The 22,032-nt window shown below is 37.7% G+C and overlaps 1 protein-coding gene across 1 annotated transcript in view; it reads left to right on the plus strand.

The window, feature by feature from the left end:
* Positions 1-4,555: 4,555 nt before the first annotated feature.
* The window catches only part of CCDC172 (coiled-coil domain containing 172), a 56,194-nt gene continuing 38,717 nt past the window's right edge, over positions 4,556-22,032 (plus strand). Inside the window, exons 1-2 of the mRNA XM_040254168.1 lie at positions 4,556-4,639; positions 4,811-4,896. Coding sequence (XP_040110102.1) covers positions 4,561-4,639; positions 4,811-4,896 — 165 coding nt within the window. The 5' untranslated portion in view covers positions 4,556-4,560. The remainder of the gene's footprint in view (positions 4,640-4,810; positions 4,897-22,032) is intronic.

Here is a 22,032-nt window from a genome sequence, read left to right on the forward strand (position 1 = left end):
GTACTCTGTTATAGCAGCTGTAGGACTCTAATAAAAATATTAAGAAACTAATATACTAATTAGTATATACTAATATACTAATATGTGCTATGTTATGCTCAGTCTCTTCAGTCGTGTCTGACTCTGTGACTCCATGGACTGTAGCGTGCCAGGCTCCTCTGTCCATGGGACTCTCCAGACAAGAATACTAGAGTGGGCTGCCATGCACCACCCTCCACAAGGGGAGCTTCCCCATTCAGAGACTGAAACTACATCTCCTGTGTTTCTTGCATTGCAGGTGGATTCTTCACCAAATAGTTTGTATACTAATTTCATTTCTTAGTTTTACATATTAATATGTAGCTGGTTAAATAAACATTTATAACAAATGTGATCCATCTTCAATTATTTTGCTTTATATCACATTTAATTTTAACTTGTTATAGATGCATTGTGTTACTAATCCAAATTCCAGAAATCTGCAAGGTGTCTTAAAAATATGACATTAATTTGTTGATGGTAAGTATTTTTTAGAAAATGTATCTGTCTTGAGATATTAACAGAGCTGCTGAAACTGTCTCATTTTCTCCAGCCTTTTATTTTTGGAGGCAGTAGATGAAGAGATTAAGTGTTTGCCTTAAGAGATTATCAGGGTTCAAATCCTGACTCTGTTATTTCTTAGCTAGTATTATGTGTGACCTTGGACAAGATACTTGTGCTCTCTCTGCCTTGCTTCTCTGATTGTTAACTCGGAAATAATAAAAGCATTGATCTCATCGGACTGTTGGATTGATTATACTAATGAAAGCATGACAAGGTCTCAAACAGTGGTTGGAACATAGTTATTAATACATGTTAGCTGTTAGCCTTTCCTTTCTAGTGCTTCTAACCCATTGCCAGATTGACTGCGTAAAGCAATTCTGATGTGCCACTCACCAGCTAGCAAACATTATGAGAATCTCTATCACATACATAAAAATGTTAAACACTGTCCAAAAATTGGCATCATCTAAATTTCTGCTTTTTTTCTCCCTTTCATGCTACCTACCGAAGTCTCATCCTCCTTTAAAATCCAGCTCATATTTTATTTCCTTCTGAAAAGTCTTCCCAGATCACCTACATCAGACATTCTTTTCCTCCCTGCCATATTTCCATTACATCAGTGTGAAGCTTTCATACACAGCCTATCAGGAGTCATGCCTGTTATGTCCCATTTGATAGATTATGACCTCCAGGAGGGCAGGGCCTGTATCTTATAATTTTGTATCTCCCATAGTACCTACCAGAGATTTTACGCTTAGTAGATACTCAATAAATGGTTGTTAAACTTGGTTGAACCCACATTTTTTTTTCTTTTTGGCAGATGCCCTAAGAAAATCATAAAACAAATGAATTACTTTTCTTCTTTTCATTGCAATATATATGCCCTGGGCTAGTGGATATTTGCAAGCCTGGTTTAGAACTTAGGGAAGTCATCAATCTAAGAAAGGAAAGGAAATGCATTTTAAATCACAAGAGCAATATAGCCTTATATAAGGCCTTCTAGCAAAGCAATTATCGATGGCTCAATAACCCAGGTGCTAGTGTTATTATGAACAAAAATATGAGGTTGAGAGACAGTGAGTGATCTCAACTTTCATATTCCATAGGTACGCAATTCAGTGAAACATGTACAGATGGAAAGTTTAGATCTGAGAATCATATGTGGGTATCATAACACAAATAATTGGCTTTCTTTCTAAAGAACATCTGTTTAAACATCTGAAAGCAGTTGTTTATACTGCTGCCAAGATGCTGAAAAATATAATAATTCTCCAATGAGGTTAGAATATCCGGGGGAAGAAAAATACTTTTTATGTAGTTCTATTTTTATTAAATCCTGTTGTTTCTCTAATATGGCGCATAGGATATGCTTAATAATATTTGTTGATGAATAGCAGAGACTCATTAAACAGTTGTTGAATGAATCATCTTTCTTTTTAGGCTTATAATATATATATTTTCAGAAAATAGAATGCCCTAGTTTTGCCATATCATATATAATTTTTATTTGGCATAAATTTAAGTAATGCTACTCTTGCTTTAAACATTAAAGAATGTACTCAGCATGTATATCTATAAGAAATAATATCTTAACACTATGGAAAATGTTTGAATAAAGCTTGATACAGGACAGCAATATCTTAATATGTTACTTTTACTCATTATTATGAAACACTTTTAAGAATCGTGACCTTGCATAATTGTGTTTGTGCCTATAAATAAAATTAAAAATCCTGCTAAAGCCTATAGGTGTGATACCTCTAAGAAAACTCAAACTTGGGATTTAAAAGCACAAAAATATTCTGAGAAGTGAAGACTACAAAAGATGAAAAAGCCATATTTCCCATGCCCCTTCCCCAGAATTTCCAGCGGTGTTCTCTTCCATACTCCTGTGTGACTGAAGCGACGCTCCCTAAAATCTGCCCAGATTTTTCTCTGCCAAGTTTTAGCACAGAAAGAGCATGTTAAATAATAAATGTGAGTTTGAGTGTAACTAATAAAATTAGAATGTTAAAGAGCAGCATGCTTTCGAAAACCAGCCTCCTCGTGAGGATCCTCCCACTGCAAGTCCACAGGAAATCATTCAGAAGGGAGTGATATTAATTAGTAATATAATTTATCTTATGGAAGCCCTTTCTTTTGATGGTTGCTGTGGCAGAGTTCATAAGCCTCCAAACGAGTGCTCAAAGAAAAATGGTTCACACCACAATTTTGGCTTTGTTTTCCATCGCTGAACAGATAAAAGTCAAATTTATTTCAATATATGTAAATTTTACATATGCATCCATATGATGGAGGATTATGAAGCTCTAAAAATGTATTAATAAAAGAGTTTTCAATGAAATGGTAAAATGCTTGTGCTGTAATAAGAAGGAAAAAGAGCAGAATCCAAAATTAAATTCATGGCCTCTGATCTCAGATCTTGCTCTGCTACATACTAAATATGCAATCTTGGCAAAATGCTTAACTTCTGTGCCTCAGTTTCCTCAACTATGCTCTGAAGGTAAATAGTAAAAGTCATCTCAAAAGGGCTTATAGTGTTCAGAATAGTACCTGGCAAATACTCAACAGATAATAACTATTATTGTTACTTATTCACCACGCATTTGTAAAGAAAAAATGCAAAGGCACGGTGAGGGGAATTACCTGAAGGGCAATAACCAAAACGTTATTAACATTTGCTTCTGAATGATATATTTATGGGAAATTATTTTCTACTTCATGTACTTTTTAGTATGTATTTTTTATAATAAAGTTTAAAAATTAAGTTTTTGCATACAAGTGTTGAAAAAAGATTAACATTTATAACCGATTATGCTGTAGCATTATTGAAATTTTAATTAAGTTTATTATACAAATGGTGTGACAGAATTTACATTTACCATTTTTTACTTAATATTAAATACATTTCTTTAAAGTTTAGCCGCTTTGAATTTAACATTTAGACAGAAAGTCAAATGTTTATTATAATCTTAATATTTTGACCTACTGAAACTAAAAATATTTTATTTTTTAATATAAAAATCCCATACCAAAGTCCCAAAGGTGCCTTTCATGTTTAAGCTTTAATTAGCAACCACTTTGGTCTCTGACACATATTACGCAGATATTGAAGTGTTAATATTACCGCAGCTTGATTACAAAAGGCAGTGATTAATTTAAAAGCAGACAAAAAAGATATGCCCTGATTACAAAGGAATGATTAAGGCGAATGTCAGACACTGCACATTTATAGCAGTCTTTCCCATCGTCAAATGATAAGACTTTGCAAAAGTTTATATTTAGAATCACAGGTACTTTGTACTTTATTATAAGACTGGGTTTGTGCCTTGGAGACAGATCACTCCAACTCCCAGGACGACCTAAAGATTGTTGGGGGCCACGTCGCTGGAACGGAACCAAGCAAAACAACTGAATGACGGGTAGTGGGCCCAAAGAGACGCCGTAGGCTCAGTTCCCAGAGAACCCCGCGAGGTGAGGCCTGCTAGGTCTCCAGCCCACCGTATTGTTGCAAGTACGTATTTTGCTGAGAGATTGCTTTGAGGACTTTCTATTTGAGACTGGGCGTTGGGGGGCGGGGGAATGAGAGGAAAAGCCCGAGCCCAGAAAGGGCTGCTGTTCCAACTGCTCCAAAGCCCAGGCCTCGGTGACTCCATTTTTTTCTCCCCCACCCCCCACAAGAACGAGAAAGAATCTCGCACAGGGGCCAAGGCCTTGTCTGAGGCGAGCTGCGCTCAGCCAGGGGAACAAGGCAGTTTGAGACAGGTCACAGGAAAAACGAAGGCGCACGGAAGGGAAAAAAAGCAAGTCTCTCCAACTTAACGGAGGCCCGGAGTGTGGTTGAGGCCCCGGAGCCTTGGGCCTCACCTCATCCCGTAGGGGCCCCGTTCTTGCTGGGGGCGGGGGGAGGGACGGGCCTCTGGAGGCCGAACCAGAAATGACCCTGGAATCAGGCTTCTTTCTGCTTTCCAGGATCCTCAGACTCGGTTATAAAATATTTTAAGGACGAAGACGGGAGCGGCAGGAGCGCGGCCTGAGATGAGTCTGGAGTCTTTGTTCCAGCATATCATATTCTCCGAGCACCAGGCAGAGGAGAGTCGCCGCTTGATGCGGGAAGGTCAGGGACTCTGCTGTTTGAGTTGGGGGCTTGGAGCCGGAGGGAAGGCCGGGGGCAGTGGGCAGAGCAGTGAGGGGTGGGGGAAAGGCAGCCGAAAGGTGTCTTATCACAGGCCCCAGAAGAGGGACTCCAGAGAGATGGACATGTTTAAGCATTTAATTTTTATTACAGTAAGGTCGGAAATAAACAGATGTCGTGAGAAAATTAAGAAAGCAGCAGAGCAGCTGAATGAAGAGAAAATCCAGTTGGAATCTAAGGTATTGACATGCAGAGCTTGCTCATTATCACTTGAAAAGGTGTTTTTTATTTGACTTTTTGAGGATTTAATACTGTTTAACTAGTTGTCCTTCCATGTGGTGGTTATGATAAAGAATTCTCCTGCCAGTGCAGGAGACCCACGAGATGCAGGTTGGATCCCTTGGTGGGGAAGATCCCTTCCAGGAGGAAATGGCAACCTACTCCAGTATTCTTGCCTGGAGAATCCCATGGACAGAGGAGCCCGGCTGGCTACAGTCCATGGGATCACAAAGAGTCGGACATGTATGAGCATGCACAAAGACACACAGATTCACACTCAAACACACACGCACCCACCCACCATCATGAAGCATGCTACTATGTTAGTGAGTGTTGTTCCATGCTGTCTGGTAATATTTAAAGTTCTGAATCAGGAGACACCTTCCACCCTAACATGAATTTGTCCTATAGAAACCAGTTTAAGTCATGAAGAATTCATTGTCCGTGTTGTGGAATGGTTAACGTTTCAAAAGAGCATAATGCTGTTGGAAAAAGAATGATTCAATTAAGTAGTTGGTGTGGGAAATAAGTTTAGAAGAATAAATAAGAAGTGTGCTGTGTTGATGAAACAATTGAATGTAACTTTCAAAGGAGTCTCTACCTTTTTTTTATTATGACTTTCTTTTTTTCACATTTTATTTTAATTGGAAGATAATTGCTTTACAATATTGTATTGGCCTCTGCCATACATTAACATGATTCAGCCACAGGTACAAATATGTCCCCTCCCTCTGGAACCCTCCTTGCCTCTTACCATTTATTTTTCAGTTTTCTGCCAGATTTTGGACATGTCTTTCATCCAGAGGAATCATTTTTTTCCCACTAGCATTTCAGTTTTTTCTGCAGCATTTGTAAAGTTCTGTTATTTTACACAGAAATAGAGGAATCTGATGATATCTTGAAGGTGGATTTTGAAATGTGGATAGAATTTTGGAGAGGCAGAGTGAAATATAATAGTAAGAGAAAAGTATTGGGAGCAGGGGGAGAATATGAACAAAAGGGAGGCATAAGCAAGGCATTTGTGGAGAGAAATCTCTCAAAGCAGGGGTTGATGCCTGGGAATAGGAAGAAACCATTGTAGGATTTTGATTAGGGAATGGTGTGATAAGAGTGGGTTTTGGAAGATCTCTCTGAGCTCTGGGAGGAGGGGAACTAAGCACATCATCCAAATAGGTCACCCATAGCCTTGCTGTGAGTGGAGGGTAGACAGCCATACAAAAATATTTATCCAGCTCCTAAAGATAAATTATGTGAGCAGTGTGCAATGGGAAATCTGTTTGAGGAAGTCTGTTTGCTAAAATAAGTCAAATAGGCTTAACACTGTGAGAAATTTCCAGTTCTCTTTTTGGATAAAATAATCATAGATTCTTTCTCCACCTCTCAAGCTTTTTCAGTTATTCCTTTCAATTCTTGTTCAAACACCACCCGAGAGCCCTCCCTTGTACATCTTGGAAAGATTTTTGTTATCATAGCATTTGGGATATCACCTTACCATTAAACAACAGAGCATACTTGTGTTTGTATCCCTCATTCTTTTGTGGGAAATGTATTTGGAATTTTTTTCTTAACCATCTTTTATTCCCACAGCCTGTATTCCATAACGCAGTATACTTTAGTGTTTTGAATGAATGAGTACTAAAAGGGAGATAATAGGGAGAGTTCAGTTCAGTCGCCCAGTCATGTCTGACTCTTTGCGACCCCATAGACTGCAGCACGCCAGGTTTCCCTGTCTATCACCAACTCCCGGAGCTTGCTCAAACTCATGTCCATCGAGTCGGTGGTGCCATCCAACCATCTCATACTCTGTCATCCCCTTCTCCTCCTGCCTTCGATCTTTCCCAGCATCAGGGTCTTTTCCAGTGAGTCAATTCTTCGCATCAAATGGCCAAAGTATTGAAGTTTCAGCTTCAGCATCAGTCCTTCTAATGAATATTCAGGATGTACTGTCTTTTAAAATAGAATTTGGAAATATGGTTCAGTGAGACCTCAGGTCCTATTTTGCCTGTGAATAGTAGATAAACTAACTGCTAAAAATAATTCTAAAAGCTGATGCACGGGCAAAGTTTTAAGAATGTCATGATGTAGCTTAATTTCCTCTTTAAAAAGAATTAAGATACTTTCAGAATTGTTAATTAGAAGCTAATACAAGCAAAACATATGCAATTAAGTAATGCATAGCTAACACTTATTGCGCACTTACTGTATGTTGGGCACTGTTCTAGATGCTTCCCGTGTATTAACTCTTTTAATCCTCCCGGGAATCCTGTGATGAGGCACTATCATTAATTCCCTTTTTGGGGGGAGGAAAAAGAGAGGTTAAATGACTTGTTCATGGTATATAATTTAAAAACAAATGACAATAATGAAAGTAGTAATTGAGTAATGACAGTGTATTTTATTAAAACATTTTTTAAAGCTCATCTTAGACTTTTTTCTTCATGGAATTCACATATAATAGTGTCTGAAGCTTTTGCATCTAGTCTAAGGCAGTATTTTTAAAAGGATAGTAGTGTAAGTTTTTGTGCAAATGTATATTTCCTGGATTGGCAAAAATATTCACCTGGCAGATAACAAATGTTGAGAAAAAAAAGGGTTTATTCTTGAATATCTTTAGAAAATAGTAGATTTACTCTTTGTAATATTTTCTTAGTTAAAAGCCTATTTTGCTGAAAATGGAAATGTAGTTTGTTGATATATATGCATACATAAAAAGCTGATTCAAATTGTTTTATTTGAGAAAAGAAAGAGCAAATCCCTAGCATTGCTTGGAAACATTTGCTGAAATTACTAATTAATATAGGCTCATGAATGCACATTGCTTTTTAATCAGCTCATATATGTGGGGAGTAATACAATTGCTTTTACTAATACAATTAACATATGTGGTTCACAGTTCATACAGTACTAATTTATAACTGAAATAATTTGATTTATTATATAGTCAACATGGGGGTGTGTGTATATAAAAATCTTTAAAGTGGAACCACAATTACAATGTAAATGACTAATGGGAAGAACTGAAGAAGTAATCATAAATTGATTTCTTGTTTCTTTTATTCTCAGAGTTAATTATATGTCTGCCAATAACAATGAAAATATATTTACTTGCATATTTGACTTGGCATTTATTGACCAATTCATCAAGTAGAAGCAGCATAAGGAGAAACTAGAACATAATTTGAATAGGCCAGTGCTTGAGCTATTTGCACAGTGATACATTCAGAAAGTATTTTGGGCATTTATTTTGGAAGTTGCTTGTGGTCAAAAAATGAATTCAGGAAGTACAGTATTTATATTTTTCTGTTCTGTAAAACCCAAGTAGCATGTAATTAGAACTTGAATGATAGCATTTGCCTTTCAGGGCTCAATGAATACTTTAAAATATATGGTTGCAAAAGTCTCAGATTATGTAGTATGAGTACTTTGTGAATTGGAGAACTATGATATGCCTGGTTAGGTTTGGTAATGTGAAAACAGAAAGACAAGAACATGCTCTGGATTTGTGTTAATGCTTACCAGTACCTATAGCTTCTGATCATCAAGGAAAGGTTTTATAATATTGATGACAGGAAAAATCAAAATTAGGGACTCGCAGGACATTTGTTGTTTTTTTTAAAGCATCTGAAAGAGTTTTTTTTCTTTTAAAAATAGTAATATATGGTTAAAATTGGGACATTTTAATCTTTAGAAACATATTACAAAAAAACCTAACATAAATCTATCCTCCCTCAAGAAGTAAATGGAGGAATATCTGAGGCAGTTTTACTTTTTGCTTCTTCTAGTTTTAACCTGTTACATAAACATCATAACACTGATGAAATAATATTTCATGAATTTAAAAAGGAAAGTGGTATTGAAATAAACAAGTAGCTTAAGGTGGCTTCATTTACTTCTTTACTTCAGAATATATGCTTTCATTTTTTTCAATTGATAAAAATTATGAACCCTCCTAGAACAGCAGGCAGAGTCTTAATCTGTTAGGACTGATGCTGAAGCTGAAACTTCAATACTTTGGCCACCTGATGTGAAGAACTGACTCACTGGAAAAAACCCTGATGCTGAGAAAGATTGAAGGCAGGAGAAGAAGGGGATGACAGAGGATGAGATGGTTGGATGGCATCACCGACTCGATGGACATGAGTTTGAGCAAGTTCTGGGAGTTGGTGATAGACAAGGAAGCCTGGCATGCTGCAGTCCATGGGATCACAAAAAGTCCCAACACAACTGAGTGACTGAACTGAACTTTTATTACCTAATTAGGGAAAGAACAAACCACAAATTATTATTATTTATAATATTGAAGCTGTGTAATTAAGATTTTTCCCCTTTTAAGAAGTTTAATCAAAGAAAAATTTGTCTACTACTTATGTTTCATTTCATTGTTGACGAAAAGTTGCTTAAAACATTGATAAAAGAAAGGCATTTCTTCTTTTCCAATTAACATTTGTTAAATAACAATACATGTGAATTATTTAATCTTAATTTTGAAAAATAAAGTTCAAATTCTCCTTATCATAGTTTAATATATACCTGTAGCTCAGTTGGTCGTGACCAAGACACTTTTGAGGGTTCAGTTGAGTTCAGTCACTCAGTCGTGTCTGACTCTTTGCGACCTCAGCATGCCAGGCCTCCCTGTCCATCACCAACTCCCGGAGTTTACCCAAACCCATATCCATCGAGTTGGTGATGCCATCCAGCCATCTCATCCTCTGTTGTCCCCTTCTCCTCCTGCTCTCAATCTTTCCCAGCATCAGGGTCTTTCCCGATGAGTCAACTCTTCGCATGAGGTGGCCAAAGTATTGGAGCTTCAGCTTCAGCATCAGTCCTTCCAATGAACACCCAGGACTGATCTCCTTTAGGATGGACTGATTGGATCTCCCTGCAGTCCAAGGGACTCTCAAGAGTCTTCTCCAACACCACAGTTCAAAAGCATCAATTCTTTGGTGCTTTTAAGGGTAGTTATACTTAATTGTTTTTCATCTCTGACCTTTCCACGTGAAATTATGAAGTTATCTTGTCTTAAACATGTATAGCTGATTTTTTTTAAAGCTGTCATAGAAGTTTAGGTGTATTTCCCCTTTTTTATTCACCTTGGTCAGTTGTATAAGTTCATGTCCTCCTTGGAGGAGGGTATGGCAACTCACTCCAGTATTCTTGCCTGGAGAATCCCATGGGCAGAGGAGCTTGGTGGGCTACAGTCCATGGGGGTCACTGAATCTGGAGTCTCTTGTATGAAAAATAATTATTCTTTCGCATCCAAGGTACCTCGTAATTGATGGTTTAATCGATGTCCTCTTCACTCCCCAGTGCTGCTCCCAGGACGTTATTTCTCTACTTGCTTATGGTGGTTTATCCTGTACTCTAGACTCTGCCAACTTTCCTCCCTGCTCTTTTCTGTCATTTTACTCACTCACTGGATAATCTCCTTTGTTCTTTAGAATTTGGCACCTGGCTCTGAGGCTTCCACTCTATCTCAACTCTTGCCAGCATCTTGTATGATGTCATTGTCTATATGTACTATTCAGCTACCTTCCTGACCTGTTGGTTCTTTGGTCTCCACATGTTCAGTGACCTTATTCTCCATTCTACCTCAGCTACCTATTTCCAGAATTATATTCTGGGTGAGTCAATTATTTACTACTATGCCAACATTCAGGAAATCCCAGGAGAGATTTGATCCAATATATGTATACATGGATGTTGGCTTCAGTCTCAGCTGAGACTGCCACACTGCCTGGGAAACTGCTGCATTTCTCTCTCTCACTCTCTGCAGTGACTGTTGTAAACCTTTCACTCTCATGTATTGTGTCTTTCTCCTGAACTACTTAACTGTCATAACTTTGCTTTGTGATTAAAAAAAAGCAACCTATAAAACTTACATAAGCATGATACCATTTAAAAACACTCAGAACAAATAACGCATCTTGTAAGGGGTTTATATGTGCATAGTGAAATTATAATGGGATACATAGGAATGATAATAACACATCAACTTAGTGATTGTCTCCGATGGGAGTAGAAGATAAATGTAATCAGAGAAGGATATACAGGGTATTTCACCTGTATCTATAACGTTTTATTTCTTAAACTTGGGCACATAGCTATGAGATTACTTTAAAAAATAAAGATATATCTTAAAAGTTACAGAGCTGTGGCTTTTAGTCCATTCAAAAGGTTTTGCAACCATTATCTGAGCCCAGAATATTTTCATCACTTCAAAAAGAAACTCTGTACCCACATTAGTCACTCCTTCCCATATTAGTCACTCCTCCGTCTCCCTCAAACTGCATGAGCTCTCGGTTACCACCAGTCTACTTTCTGTGTCTGGACATTTCATGTAAGTGTAATCATACAATAATGGCCTTTTATGGCTGTCTTCTTTCACTTAGTATGTTTCCAGGATGCATCCATGTTTTAGCATGTGTCTGTACTTGATTCCTTTTCGTGGCTGAATAATATTCCATTGTATGGATACACTTTGTTTATCCATCCATCAGTTGATGGACATTGGGTTATTTCCACATTTTAGCTATTGTGTATAATGGTGCTATGAACATTTGTGTACAAGTTTTTGTATGAACATTGTATTTCAGTTCTCTTGGGTATTCCACCTAGGAGTAGAATTTCTTGGTCATATGGTTAATTATAGGTTTAACTTTTTGAGGAAATACCAAGTTTTCTGTAGTGGCAGTTTTACATTGCCACCAGGAATATATGAAGGTTCTAGTTTTTCTATATACTGACCATCACTTGCTTTTTTGGGATTTTTGGTTTGTTTGATAGCCATCTTAGGGGCTGGGAGATGGTAGTTCATTGTGGTTTGTATTTCCAGTTTCCTAATGAGATTAATATTGAACATTTTTTGGGGTGCTTATTGGCCATTTTGCAAATCTATTTTCCAGATGGCCTACTTAATTAATGGTCATATAATTGGTTGCAGTTCTTTTTTGGGAGGGTCTTGTCTCTGAGAAGTAGTAATCTTTCTGTATATTAATATAACTGAAATGATTTTATTTCTAAATGAAGTAAAATATTATTACATATAACATTTGTTGGACTCCTTTTTCTCAGCTTTGTTTTCATGATCTTAAGAAAATCTGAGTAATATTTCATGGTAATAGCAGTATAGAACAAACCATATAACAGTATGCCAGATAGCCTTTTTATTTGCAAATGCGTATAAATCACAAAGGTTGCACATTTCCTGGCTTGGATCCATGAAATGGAGAATCTGCTGCATTGTTTCTAATTGTTAAATCTACTAGTGTGCTTCTATTCCTTTTTAAAAAAGAGCTGCTGCTGCTGCTGCCACTGTTAAGTCACTTCAGTCATGTCCGACTCTGTGCAACCCCATAGATGGCAGCCCACCAGGCTCCCCCATCCCTGGGATTCTCCAGGCAAGAACACTGGAGTGGGTTGCCATTTCCTTCTCCAGTGCATGAAAGTGAAAAGGGAAAGGGAAGTCGCCCAGTCATGTCCGACTCTTCGCGACCCCATGGACTGCAGCCTACCAAGCTCCTCCGTCCATGGAATTTTTCCAGGCAAGAGTACTGGAGTTGGGTGCCATCACCTTCTCCCATTAAAAAGAGCTACTCTAAATAAATTGTTTACCCTGAAATGTTAGAAGCGTTTTAAACAGGAAAGAAAAGAAATACTTCCTTTCCAGGAACTGAGACAGTGATCTTCTAATTAAAGACAGTAAGTTTGTGGCTCAGTATGTAGAAAGCATGAGATTAACAAGTTTGCTAGCCTCCTAAGAATATACAGCACAAAAGAATACCTTTTAAAAAGTTTACCTTTTGATTTGTGATTTCCTGGAAAATCAATTAGCTATGCTCTTCACTTCTGTTATTCATTCACTCAACAGACATTCATTGAACAACTCTTAAATGATACCAAGAGTAATTGGCAAATAAATTATGTAACAAGCTTCTACCTTAATTAGAGGGTTGACATTAAACAACTTCAACTATAGAAACCTAACTGTAAATTCAAAATTCTTGATGTTCTCACTTTTTAAAAATTCTGTAATTACTTTAAATTTTCTCTAAAGAAAGCCTTATAATGTTTGTCATGAATTCTTTTTTAAAATGGGGAACTACAATAGTTCACCAGATATTTTAATGTAGCACTGGCATTTTCTAGTAGCTCACCACTAGGGATAATCTGATTTTCTAGGGTGTGTACCTTTGCTGTGGGTTTTTAAATTCTTTACTAAAAGAATATTCTTGAATGTACCAGCCGTTCTTTGACCTCAGGGCCTTTGCACTTGGTGTCTTCTCTGCTTGAAATGCTTCTCTCAGCTATTGGTGTTTTATACACACTTCTTCTAGCTCTCTCCCAGTAGGGAGGCCAACCATTCTATGAGAATGTGAGACTTTCAGTTCTCACGTTGGAACAGCCACATATAAACCTTGATGATTGGTTACCTTACCTCTCAGCCTAGTTGGCACTTTAGAGCCGTGGGTCTCGAAGTGTGATCTATGATCCATTGTTGTTCTGTCGCTCAGTTTTGTCCAGCTCTTTGTGACCCCATGGACTATAGTACTCCAGGCTTCCCTGTCTTTCACTATCTCTGGATGTTTGCAGACTAATGTCCATTGAGTTAGTGATGCCGTCCAATCATCTCATCCTCTGTTGCCCCCTTCTCCTCCTGCCCTCTATGTTTCTTAGCAGCAGGGTCTTTTCCAGTGAGTCGGCTGTTCGAATCAGGTGTTCAGAATATTGGAGCTTCAGCTTCAGCATCAGTCCTTCCAAAGAGTATTCAGGGTTGATTTCCTTTAGGATTGACTAGTTTGATCTCTTTGCTGTCCAAGGGACTCTATGCCATACCACAGTTTGAAAGCATCAATTCTGTGATCTATAGGAAGAATTTTGTGAGGTCAAATTATTTTCTTAATAATATAAAGCTATTATTTGTCATTTGCACTGTTCTGATATGTACATTGATAGTGCAAAGGCAAATACTGGCACCTCAGGACAAATTAAGGCAGTGGCAACAAACTTTTAGTAGTCATTGTATTATTCACTGCCACACGCTCACAGTGAGAAAGCAAAACCCACCAATTTCACTGTATGCCCTTGATTAAAGTGTAAAAAATATTGTTTTGAAACTAACCATTCTGTGTATGTGTTTTTAATATTGTGTGTGATGAAATGGGAAGTTTACATAAAGTACTTCTGTATTCCAAAGTACAGTGATGGTCTCACAGGAGGGTATTTATATGATTGGGTTTCAGTATGAACTAGCTATTCTTTTTCTGGAGCATCCTTTTTACTTGAATAATTGACAGATAAGTGTAGTTATTTAAACTTGAGTATTTGGCAAAATTTTCTCAAAAATGAATGAAATGACCCTGACATGTCAAGGCAAATATTATTTTTGCCAATGATAGTGTTCAACCTTTCACACAGAAATTACAGTGTTGAAAGACTCAGGTTTGTCACTGTACATGCAGTTTATGTGCCGCTCTGTGTGCACTATATGTGTCACTGTCTGTCACTATATGGGCAGTTTCCCAGTACATAACGATTTTTCTGAGTTTGTAGGTGGTATTAATAAATGTTCGTTTTTAATATTGCATTATGGAGTGTATCAACATTTGGAGGACCTGAATAATTCAGTGAAGGAATATTTTCGAAATGACCAGCACATAGTTTTAATTTTACATGGATAGAAGGTCCACTCAAAGCACAAAATAGACCAATGGTTTTTATTGTAACAGGATGAAAATTTTATTGAAATGGTTTCAGATCCCACATTGCAACTAACCTTTAAGGAACTGCCACTCATTAAGTTCCTGAAGAATATGGCATAATTATTCAGTTAGGGTATTAAAATACTCCTCTCATTTCCAGCTCTACATCTGTGTGAGGCTAGATTTTCTTCATATACTTCAACCAAGAAACATAGTGCAAGAGATTGGATAAAGAAGCAGATATAAGAGTTCAGCTGTCTTCTGTTAAGCCAGACTTAGAAGAGATTTGCAAAAACGTAAATACAATGCTTCTTACTTCATTTTGTTTTGGAAAATGTTATTTTTATAAAAATATTTTTACTTTAATATACAACAAATTTATTGTCATTATTTCTAAGTGAATTAAATAGTTTCAAAGTTTCTCAGTTTTAATCTTTGATACTGAAAATATTTATAGATACAGCTCACAAATAATTAAATAAAAATCCTCAATAATTTTTTAAGGCTATAAAATCTTAAAGACCAGAAATGATAAGATCAAAAAGTTTGACCCTCCCCTAAGTCCATATATAAAATAACATATAAACCATATATAAACCTCATGCCATCTCTCTCTCTTTCCTGGCTTCTGCTTTATTTTTCTTTGTAGCTCTTAATTTCTCTTGATATATTTTTATATGGGTCTGTTTATCATTTATCTTTCCTTGTGCTGCATGTGTGCTAAGTCGCTTCAGTCCTGTCCAACTCTGTGTGACCTTATGAACTGCAGCCTGCCAGGATCCTCCATCCATGGGATTCTCCAGGCAAAAATATTGGAGTGTGTTGCCATGCCCTCATCAAGGGGATCATCCTGACCCAGGAATTAAACCTTGCGACTGTTATGTCTCCTGCTTTGGCAGGTGGGTTCTTTACAACTAGCACCACTTGCGAAGCCCTTGTGGATGTAAACTTCTTACGGAATACATATTCATCTGTTTTGTTTACTACTGTTATACTTACTATCTAGAACAGTGCCTGAATTACAGTAAGTGTTACATATTATTGAGTGAATAAATTAATTTTTTTTCTCTTAGAATTCACTGTTTCTCTTTCCTCTTCTGTGAATTCTGCTTGTGACTTCTGTTGACCTTTTCACATGGTGGTACATTTTTTTATAAGCCTTAAAATTTTTTATTGTGAACTTATCTTTAGCAGAACTTTCATTTCTTGGGAGTCCTACCTAGTCTCGATAAAAAGATGTTCCTAAGGAGCAGTTTCAACCCTGCTGCTGGAACCGTGCAGAGTTCATTTATTCAGGATGAATTTTCATGTTAATTTTTGGGTTCAGTATTTCCGCACTGCCTGGCTAACAGACATTTGAATCTCACATCCATGAACAATTCAGGTGTGGCTTTGGGGGTTCTAGAGTATGATTCCTTTTCTATTCATGGATCAACAGAGGCAGCTCACTTTTCTGCTGCATCTCTGAACCGGTCGTAGAGTTTTCTTACTCCACGTGCATAGCCAGCATAGGCACTTTTTTTTTTTTTTTTTGCAAAGAACAAAAGCAGCATTTTAGTTTAAAAGTCTGATAGTGTTGAAGTTGTTATACTTATTCCCTTGCCTTATTTCCAGACTGAGAGGTAGTCTCGTCAGCAGTTTCCTGTAGGTATTTTTAAAAATTGACATATGGTTAATTTATGATGTTGTGTTAGTTTCAAGTGTATAGTAAAGTGATTCTATTACATATATATAACACATGTATGTATATAACACATGTTATCCATATATGTATCAGTTCGGTTCAGTTGTTTAGTTGTGTGTGACTCTGCTACCCCATGAACTGCAGCACACCAGGCCTCCTTGTCCATCACCAACTCCTGGAATTTGCTCAGACTCATGTCCATCGAGTTGGTAATGCCATCCAGGCATCTCATTCTCTGTCATTGTCCCCTTCTCCTCCTGCATTCAGTTTTTCCCAGCATCAGGGTCTTTTCCACTGAGTCAGTTCTTCACATCAGGTGGCCAAAGTAGTGGAGCTTCAGCATCAGCCCTTCCAATAAATATTCAGGACTGATCTCCTTTAGGATGGACTGGTTGGACCTCCTTGCAGTTCAAGGGACTCTCAAGAGTCTTCTCCAACACCACAGTTCAAAAACATCAATTCTTCCATGCGCAGCTTTCTTTATGGTCCAACTCTCACATCCAGTGACTACTGGAAAATCCATAGCTTTGACTAGATAGACCTTTGTTGATAAAGTAATCTCTCTGCTTTTTAATATGCTGTTTAGGTTGGTCTAGGGCTTCCCTTATAGCTCCGTCAGTAAAGAATCTGCCTGCAATGCAGGAGACCCGGGGTTCAATTCCTGGGTCAGGAAGATCCTGTGGAGAAGGAAATGGCAACCCACTCCAGTATTCTTGCTTGGAGAATCCTATGGACATAGGAGCCTGGCAGGCTGCAGTCCATGGGGTCGCAAAAGTTGGACATGACTTAAAGACTAAAGAGAGAGAGGATGGTCATAGCTTTTCTTCGAAGGAGCAAGTGTCTTTTAATTTCATGGTTACAGTCACCATCTGCAGTGATTTTGGAGCCCAAAAAGATAAAGTCTGTCACTGTTTCTGTTCTTTCTCCATCTGTTTGCCTTGAAGTGATGGGACCAGATGCCATGATCTTAGTTTTCTGAATGTTGAGCTTTAAACCAGGTTTTTCATTCTTCTCTTCCACTTTCATCAAGAGGCTCTTTAGTTCCTCTTTGCTTTCTGCCATAAGGGTAGTGTCATCTACATATCTGAGGTTATTGATATTTCTCCCACCAATCTTGATTCCAGCTTGTGCTTCATTCAGCCTGGCATTTCACATGATGTACTCTGCATATAAGTTAAATAAGCAGGGTGACAGTATACAGCCTTGACATACTCCTTTCCCAATTTGGAACCAATCCGTTGTTCCATGTCTGGTTCTAACTGTTGCTTCTTGATTGCATACAGATTTCTCAGGAGGCAGGTCAGGTGGTCTGGTATTCCCATCTCTTTCAGAATTTTCCACAGCTTTTGTTGTGATCCACACAGTTGAAGGCTTTGGCATAGTCAATAAAGCAGAATTAGATGTTTTTCTGGAACTCCTTTGCTTTTTCTGTGATCCAACAGATGTTGGCAATTTGATCTCTGGTTCCTCTGTCTTTTCTAAATCCATCTTGAACATCTGGAAGTTCTCGGTTTACCTACTGTTGAAGCCTGGCTTGGAGACTTTTGGACTCACACACTAGTGTGAGAGATGAGTACAATTGTGTGGTAGTTGTGAGATGAGTGTGTGAGATGAGTACAATTGTGTGGTAGTTTGGACATTCTTTGGCATTGCCCTTCTTTGGGATTAGAATGAAAACTGATCTTTTCCAGTCTTATGGCCACCGTTGGGTTTTCAAAATTTGCTGGCATATTCAGTGCAGCACTTTAACAGCGTCATCTTTTAGACTTAAAATAGCTCAGCTGGAATTCCATCACCTCCACCTGGTTTGTTTTTAGTGATGCTTCCTAAGGCACACTTGACTTCGCACTCTAGGATGTCTGGCTCTAGGTGAGTGATCACACCATTGTGTTTATCTGGGTCATTAAAATCTTTTTTGTATAATTCTTCTGTGTATTCTTGCCACCTCTTCTTAATATCCGAGAAGGCAATGGCAACCCACCCCAGTACTCTTGCCTGGAACATCCCATGGACGGAGGAGCCTGGTAGGCTGCAGTCCATGGGGTCTCGAAGAGTCGGACACAACTGAGCGACTTCACTTTCATGCATTGCAGAAGGAAATGGCAACCCACTCCAGTGTTCTTGCCTGGAGAATCCCAGGGATGGGGGAGCCTGGTGGGCTGCCGTCTATGGGGTCGCACAGAGTCAGACATGACAGAAGCAACTTAGCAGCAGCAGCTTCTTAATATCTTCTGCTTCTGCTAGGTCCATACCATTTCTGTCCTTTATTGAGCCCATCTTTGCATGAAATGTTCCCGTGGTATCTCTGATTTTCTTGAAGAAATCTCTAGTCTTTCCCATTCTGTTGTTTTCCTCTATTTCTTTTCATTGATCACTGAGGAAGGCTTTCTTACCTCTCCTTGCTATTCTTTGGAACTCTGCATTCAGATATGTATCTTTCCTTTTCTCCTTTGCCTTTAGCTTCTCTCCTTTTCTCAGCTATAACATATATATATGTGTGTGTGTGTGTGTGTGTGTGTGTGTATTCTATTTCAGATTCTTTTCCATTACTGGTTCTTATAAGATGATGATATTCTCTGTGCTAGACAGTAGGTCATTATTATATCTATTTTACTTACAGTAGTATATATATGGTAATCCCAAACTCCTAATTTATCTCTTTGCTCTGTCCTACTCTCCCCTTTAGTAACCATAAGTTTTTTTTCTTTGTCTGTGCATCTGTTTCATAAATAAGTTCATTTGCATCACAGATTCCACAGATAAGTGTTATCATATGATATTTTTCTCATCTGACATACTTCACTTTTCTGTAGATGATATTATTTAATTCTTTTTTATGGCTGAGTATTATTCCTATGTATTATATATGTATACCACAGCTTCTTTATCCATTCATCTATCATTCTTGACATGCTTCCATGTCTTGGCTATTGCAGATAGTGCTGCTGTGAAGATTGAGGTGCATGTATCTTTTCAAATTATAGTTTTCTCCAGGGATATGCCCAGGAATGGGATTGCAGGATCATATGGTAATTCTATTTTTAGTTTTTTAAGGCATCTCCAAACTGTTTTTCATAGTGGCTGTACCAATCTTCCTTCTCACCATCAGTGTAGGAGAGTTCCTTTTTCTCCACACCCTCTCCAGTATTTACTATTTGTAGACTTTTTAATGAGGGCCACTTTGACTGGTGTGAAGTGATACCTCATTGTAGTTTTAATTTGCATTTCTCAAGTTGGACTGTGAAGAAGGCTGAGCGCCGAAGAATTGATGCTTTTGAACTGTAGTGTTGGAGAAGACTCTTGAGAGTCCCTTGGACTGCAAGGAGATCCAACCAGTCCATTCTGAAGGAGATCAGCCCTGGGATTTCTTTGGAAGGAATGATGCTAAAGCTGAAACTCCAGTACTTTGGCTACCTCATGCGAAGAGTTGAGTCATTGGAAAAGACTCTGATGCTGGGAGGGATTGGGGGCAGGAGGAGAAGGGGACGACAGAGGATGAGATGGCTGGATGGCATCACTGACTCGATGGACGTGAGTCTGAGTGAACTCCGGGAGTTGGTGATGGACAGGGAGGCCTGGCGTGCTGCGATTCATGGGGTCGCAAAGAGTTGGACACAACTGAGTGACTGAACTGAACTGAATAATTAATGATATTGAGCATCTTTTCATATGCCTCTTGGGCATCTGTATGTCTTCCTTGGACAAATGTCTGTTTAGGTCTTCTGCCCAATTTTTGATTGCATTCTTTTCTGATATTAAGCTGTATGAGCTCTTTGTGTGTTTTAGAAATTAATCCCTTGTTGGTAGCATCATTTGCAAGTATTTTCACTCAGTCCATTGGTTGTCTTTTGTTTTGTTTATGGTTTCCTTTGCTGTGTGAAAGCTTATAACAACCCATTTGTTTGTTTTATTCCTGACTTTATCCAGTTTCATCTCCCTTTGGCTTTGACTTTGAGTCGTATTTGAGCATTTTAAAAATCCGAGCCCCTGTTGCCTGTATTCAGTCTCAAAGATACCCTTTGGACTTGAATTCTAGCATGATGACTTCTGGCATGATATTTCTCTCTTGTTTTTTGACTTCCCTATGTTAATGATATTTTAAATTATTTATATTTTATCCAGCATTTCTCTGTCTTTGAATAGAAAATGAGTCTTTTCTCGCTCTTATGTTTTTGTGGACATATTTTTGTTTGTACTTCGTGAGGACATCAAGTAGTTGATTAGCAAAAAAATTTGTACTTTATAGTAAAATTATTATAGATATATACAGTATTTTCTCTCTGTAATTCTCCAGGCAGTTCTTTTATTCTCTTCTGTTATGGTATTTTTATATTTTTACATTGTTATTCTGTGAGAACTGTTCAGACTTACATTTTGCCAACAGTTAGCATATATAAATTGTTCTTTCCCTCATTCTTGTTTTCTTGAGTTCTTGAAGAATGAACTGTCTTCTTGGAACTAAAGCTGCTGTTTGACAAGTTGATGTGAATATCTCCAACCTGTTTCTAGCATTATTGTGGAATACTTGACTGAGGTCTGATCTTCTCTTGCTTGTGTGCCAAGTTTTCTTATTATGAACAGGAAAATGTATGTTTTAAAGAAGCTGTGACATTTTATAGATCTTCAGTTAAAAGCAGTACATGAAAATTCACTACCCTCAGCATTCCATTGTTTTATATCCTGACAGAACAGGAAGATGTAGTGATAGGTAAGGTAAGGTTCTGCTTCCTAAGTTGTCAAATTGCACAGAAGTCACCTTATTTCAAAGAAGCTCCCCAGGGAAAGTCTTTCAGATTAAGAAGTATCATTATAGACTGTTCCTGGCCTACCACTATTTGTATTTTACTATTCTTTCCCTAGTCAGATTAATGCCTAGCTGAATCAGCAATTCTCTGGAAATGGGAGTTTTATTTGAGGAAAAGGAGAAGAATAATTTTGAAGATGGAGGGTTATTTTGAGAAGGTTGTCCATGGACTTTGGAACCCCAGATGGGTTCAGAAAAGGTGAATGAAAATGGTCAAAGGTAAACTGGCTATGCACAGCTGTGCCTGTCATCTCAGTGCTGCTGGGAAGAATTTCTTATAGCCTTTGGTGCTTGTGTGTTCTTATGAATTGTTATAGCCTGAATTAATATTTCAAGATTAGTTGAAAGACTGCCTACCTCAGCTTCTTTGGTTCAAGCTAGTTCCATGGTTATAAATATAGTCCAGTTTTTCTTGGTTAAAATTCTAATCAATTCTTCCCAAGAGACGACAGAAAAGTGGAAGGAATGGGAGATATGTGACCACCACAATAGAAAAATAGATCAGGCTATTACTCTAAAATGATCAACTCCTGCTCCTCTCAGTGTTTTTATTCTTGATATATATATTTTATTGAAGTATAGTTGACTTCTAATGTTTCAGGTACACAGCAAGGTGATTCAGTTATACGTATATACACATATTATTTTTGAGATTATTTTCCATTATTGGTTATTACAAGACACTAACTAGAGTTCCTGTGCCATACAGTAAACCTTTGTTGCTTATTGCAAATGTGTCTTTTAAAATTAGAAATCTAGTATTCTATTCTTAGAAGTCAAACAAGTGAAATCAAAATGTCATAAATTTTTTAGCTAGGCAAAAATTCTTAAGTTTTCTAAAATATATGTACATACTGTTTATGTACATATATACAAAAGCTTTTCTACTACACTTGATAAAGGCTTGAGA

Source organism: Oryx dammah, unplaced genomic scaffold (genome assembly GCF_014754425.2).
Source record: "Oryx dammah isolate SB20612 unplaced genomic scaffold, SCBI_Odam_1.1 HiC_scaffold_14, whole genome shotgun sequence".
NCBI lineage: Eukaryota > Metazoa > Chordata > Mammalia > Artiodactyla > Bovidae > Oryx > Oryx dammah.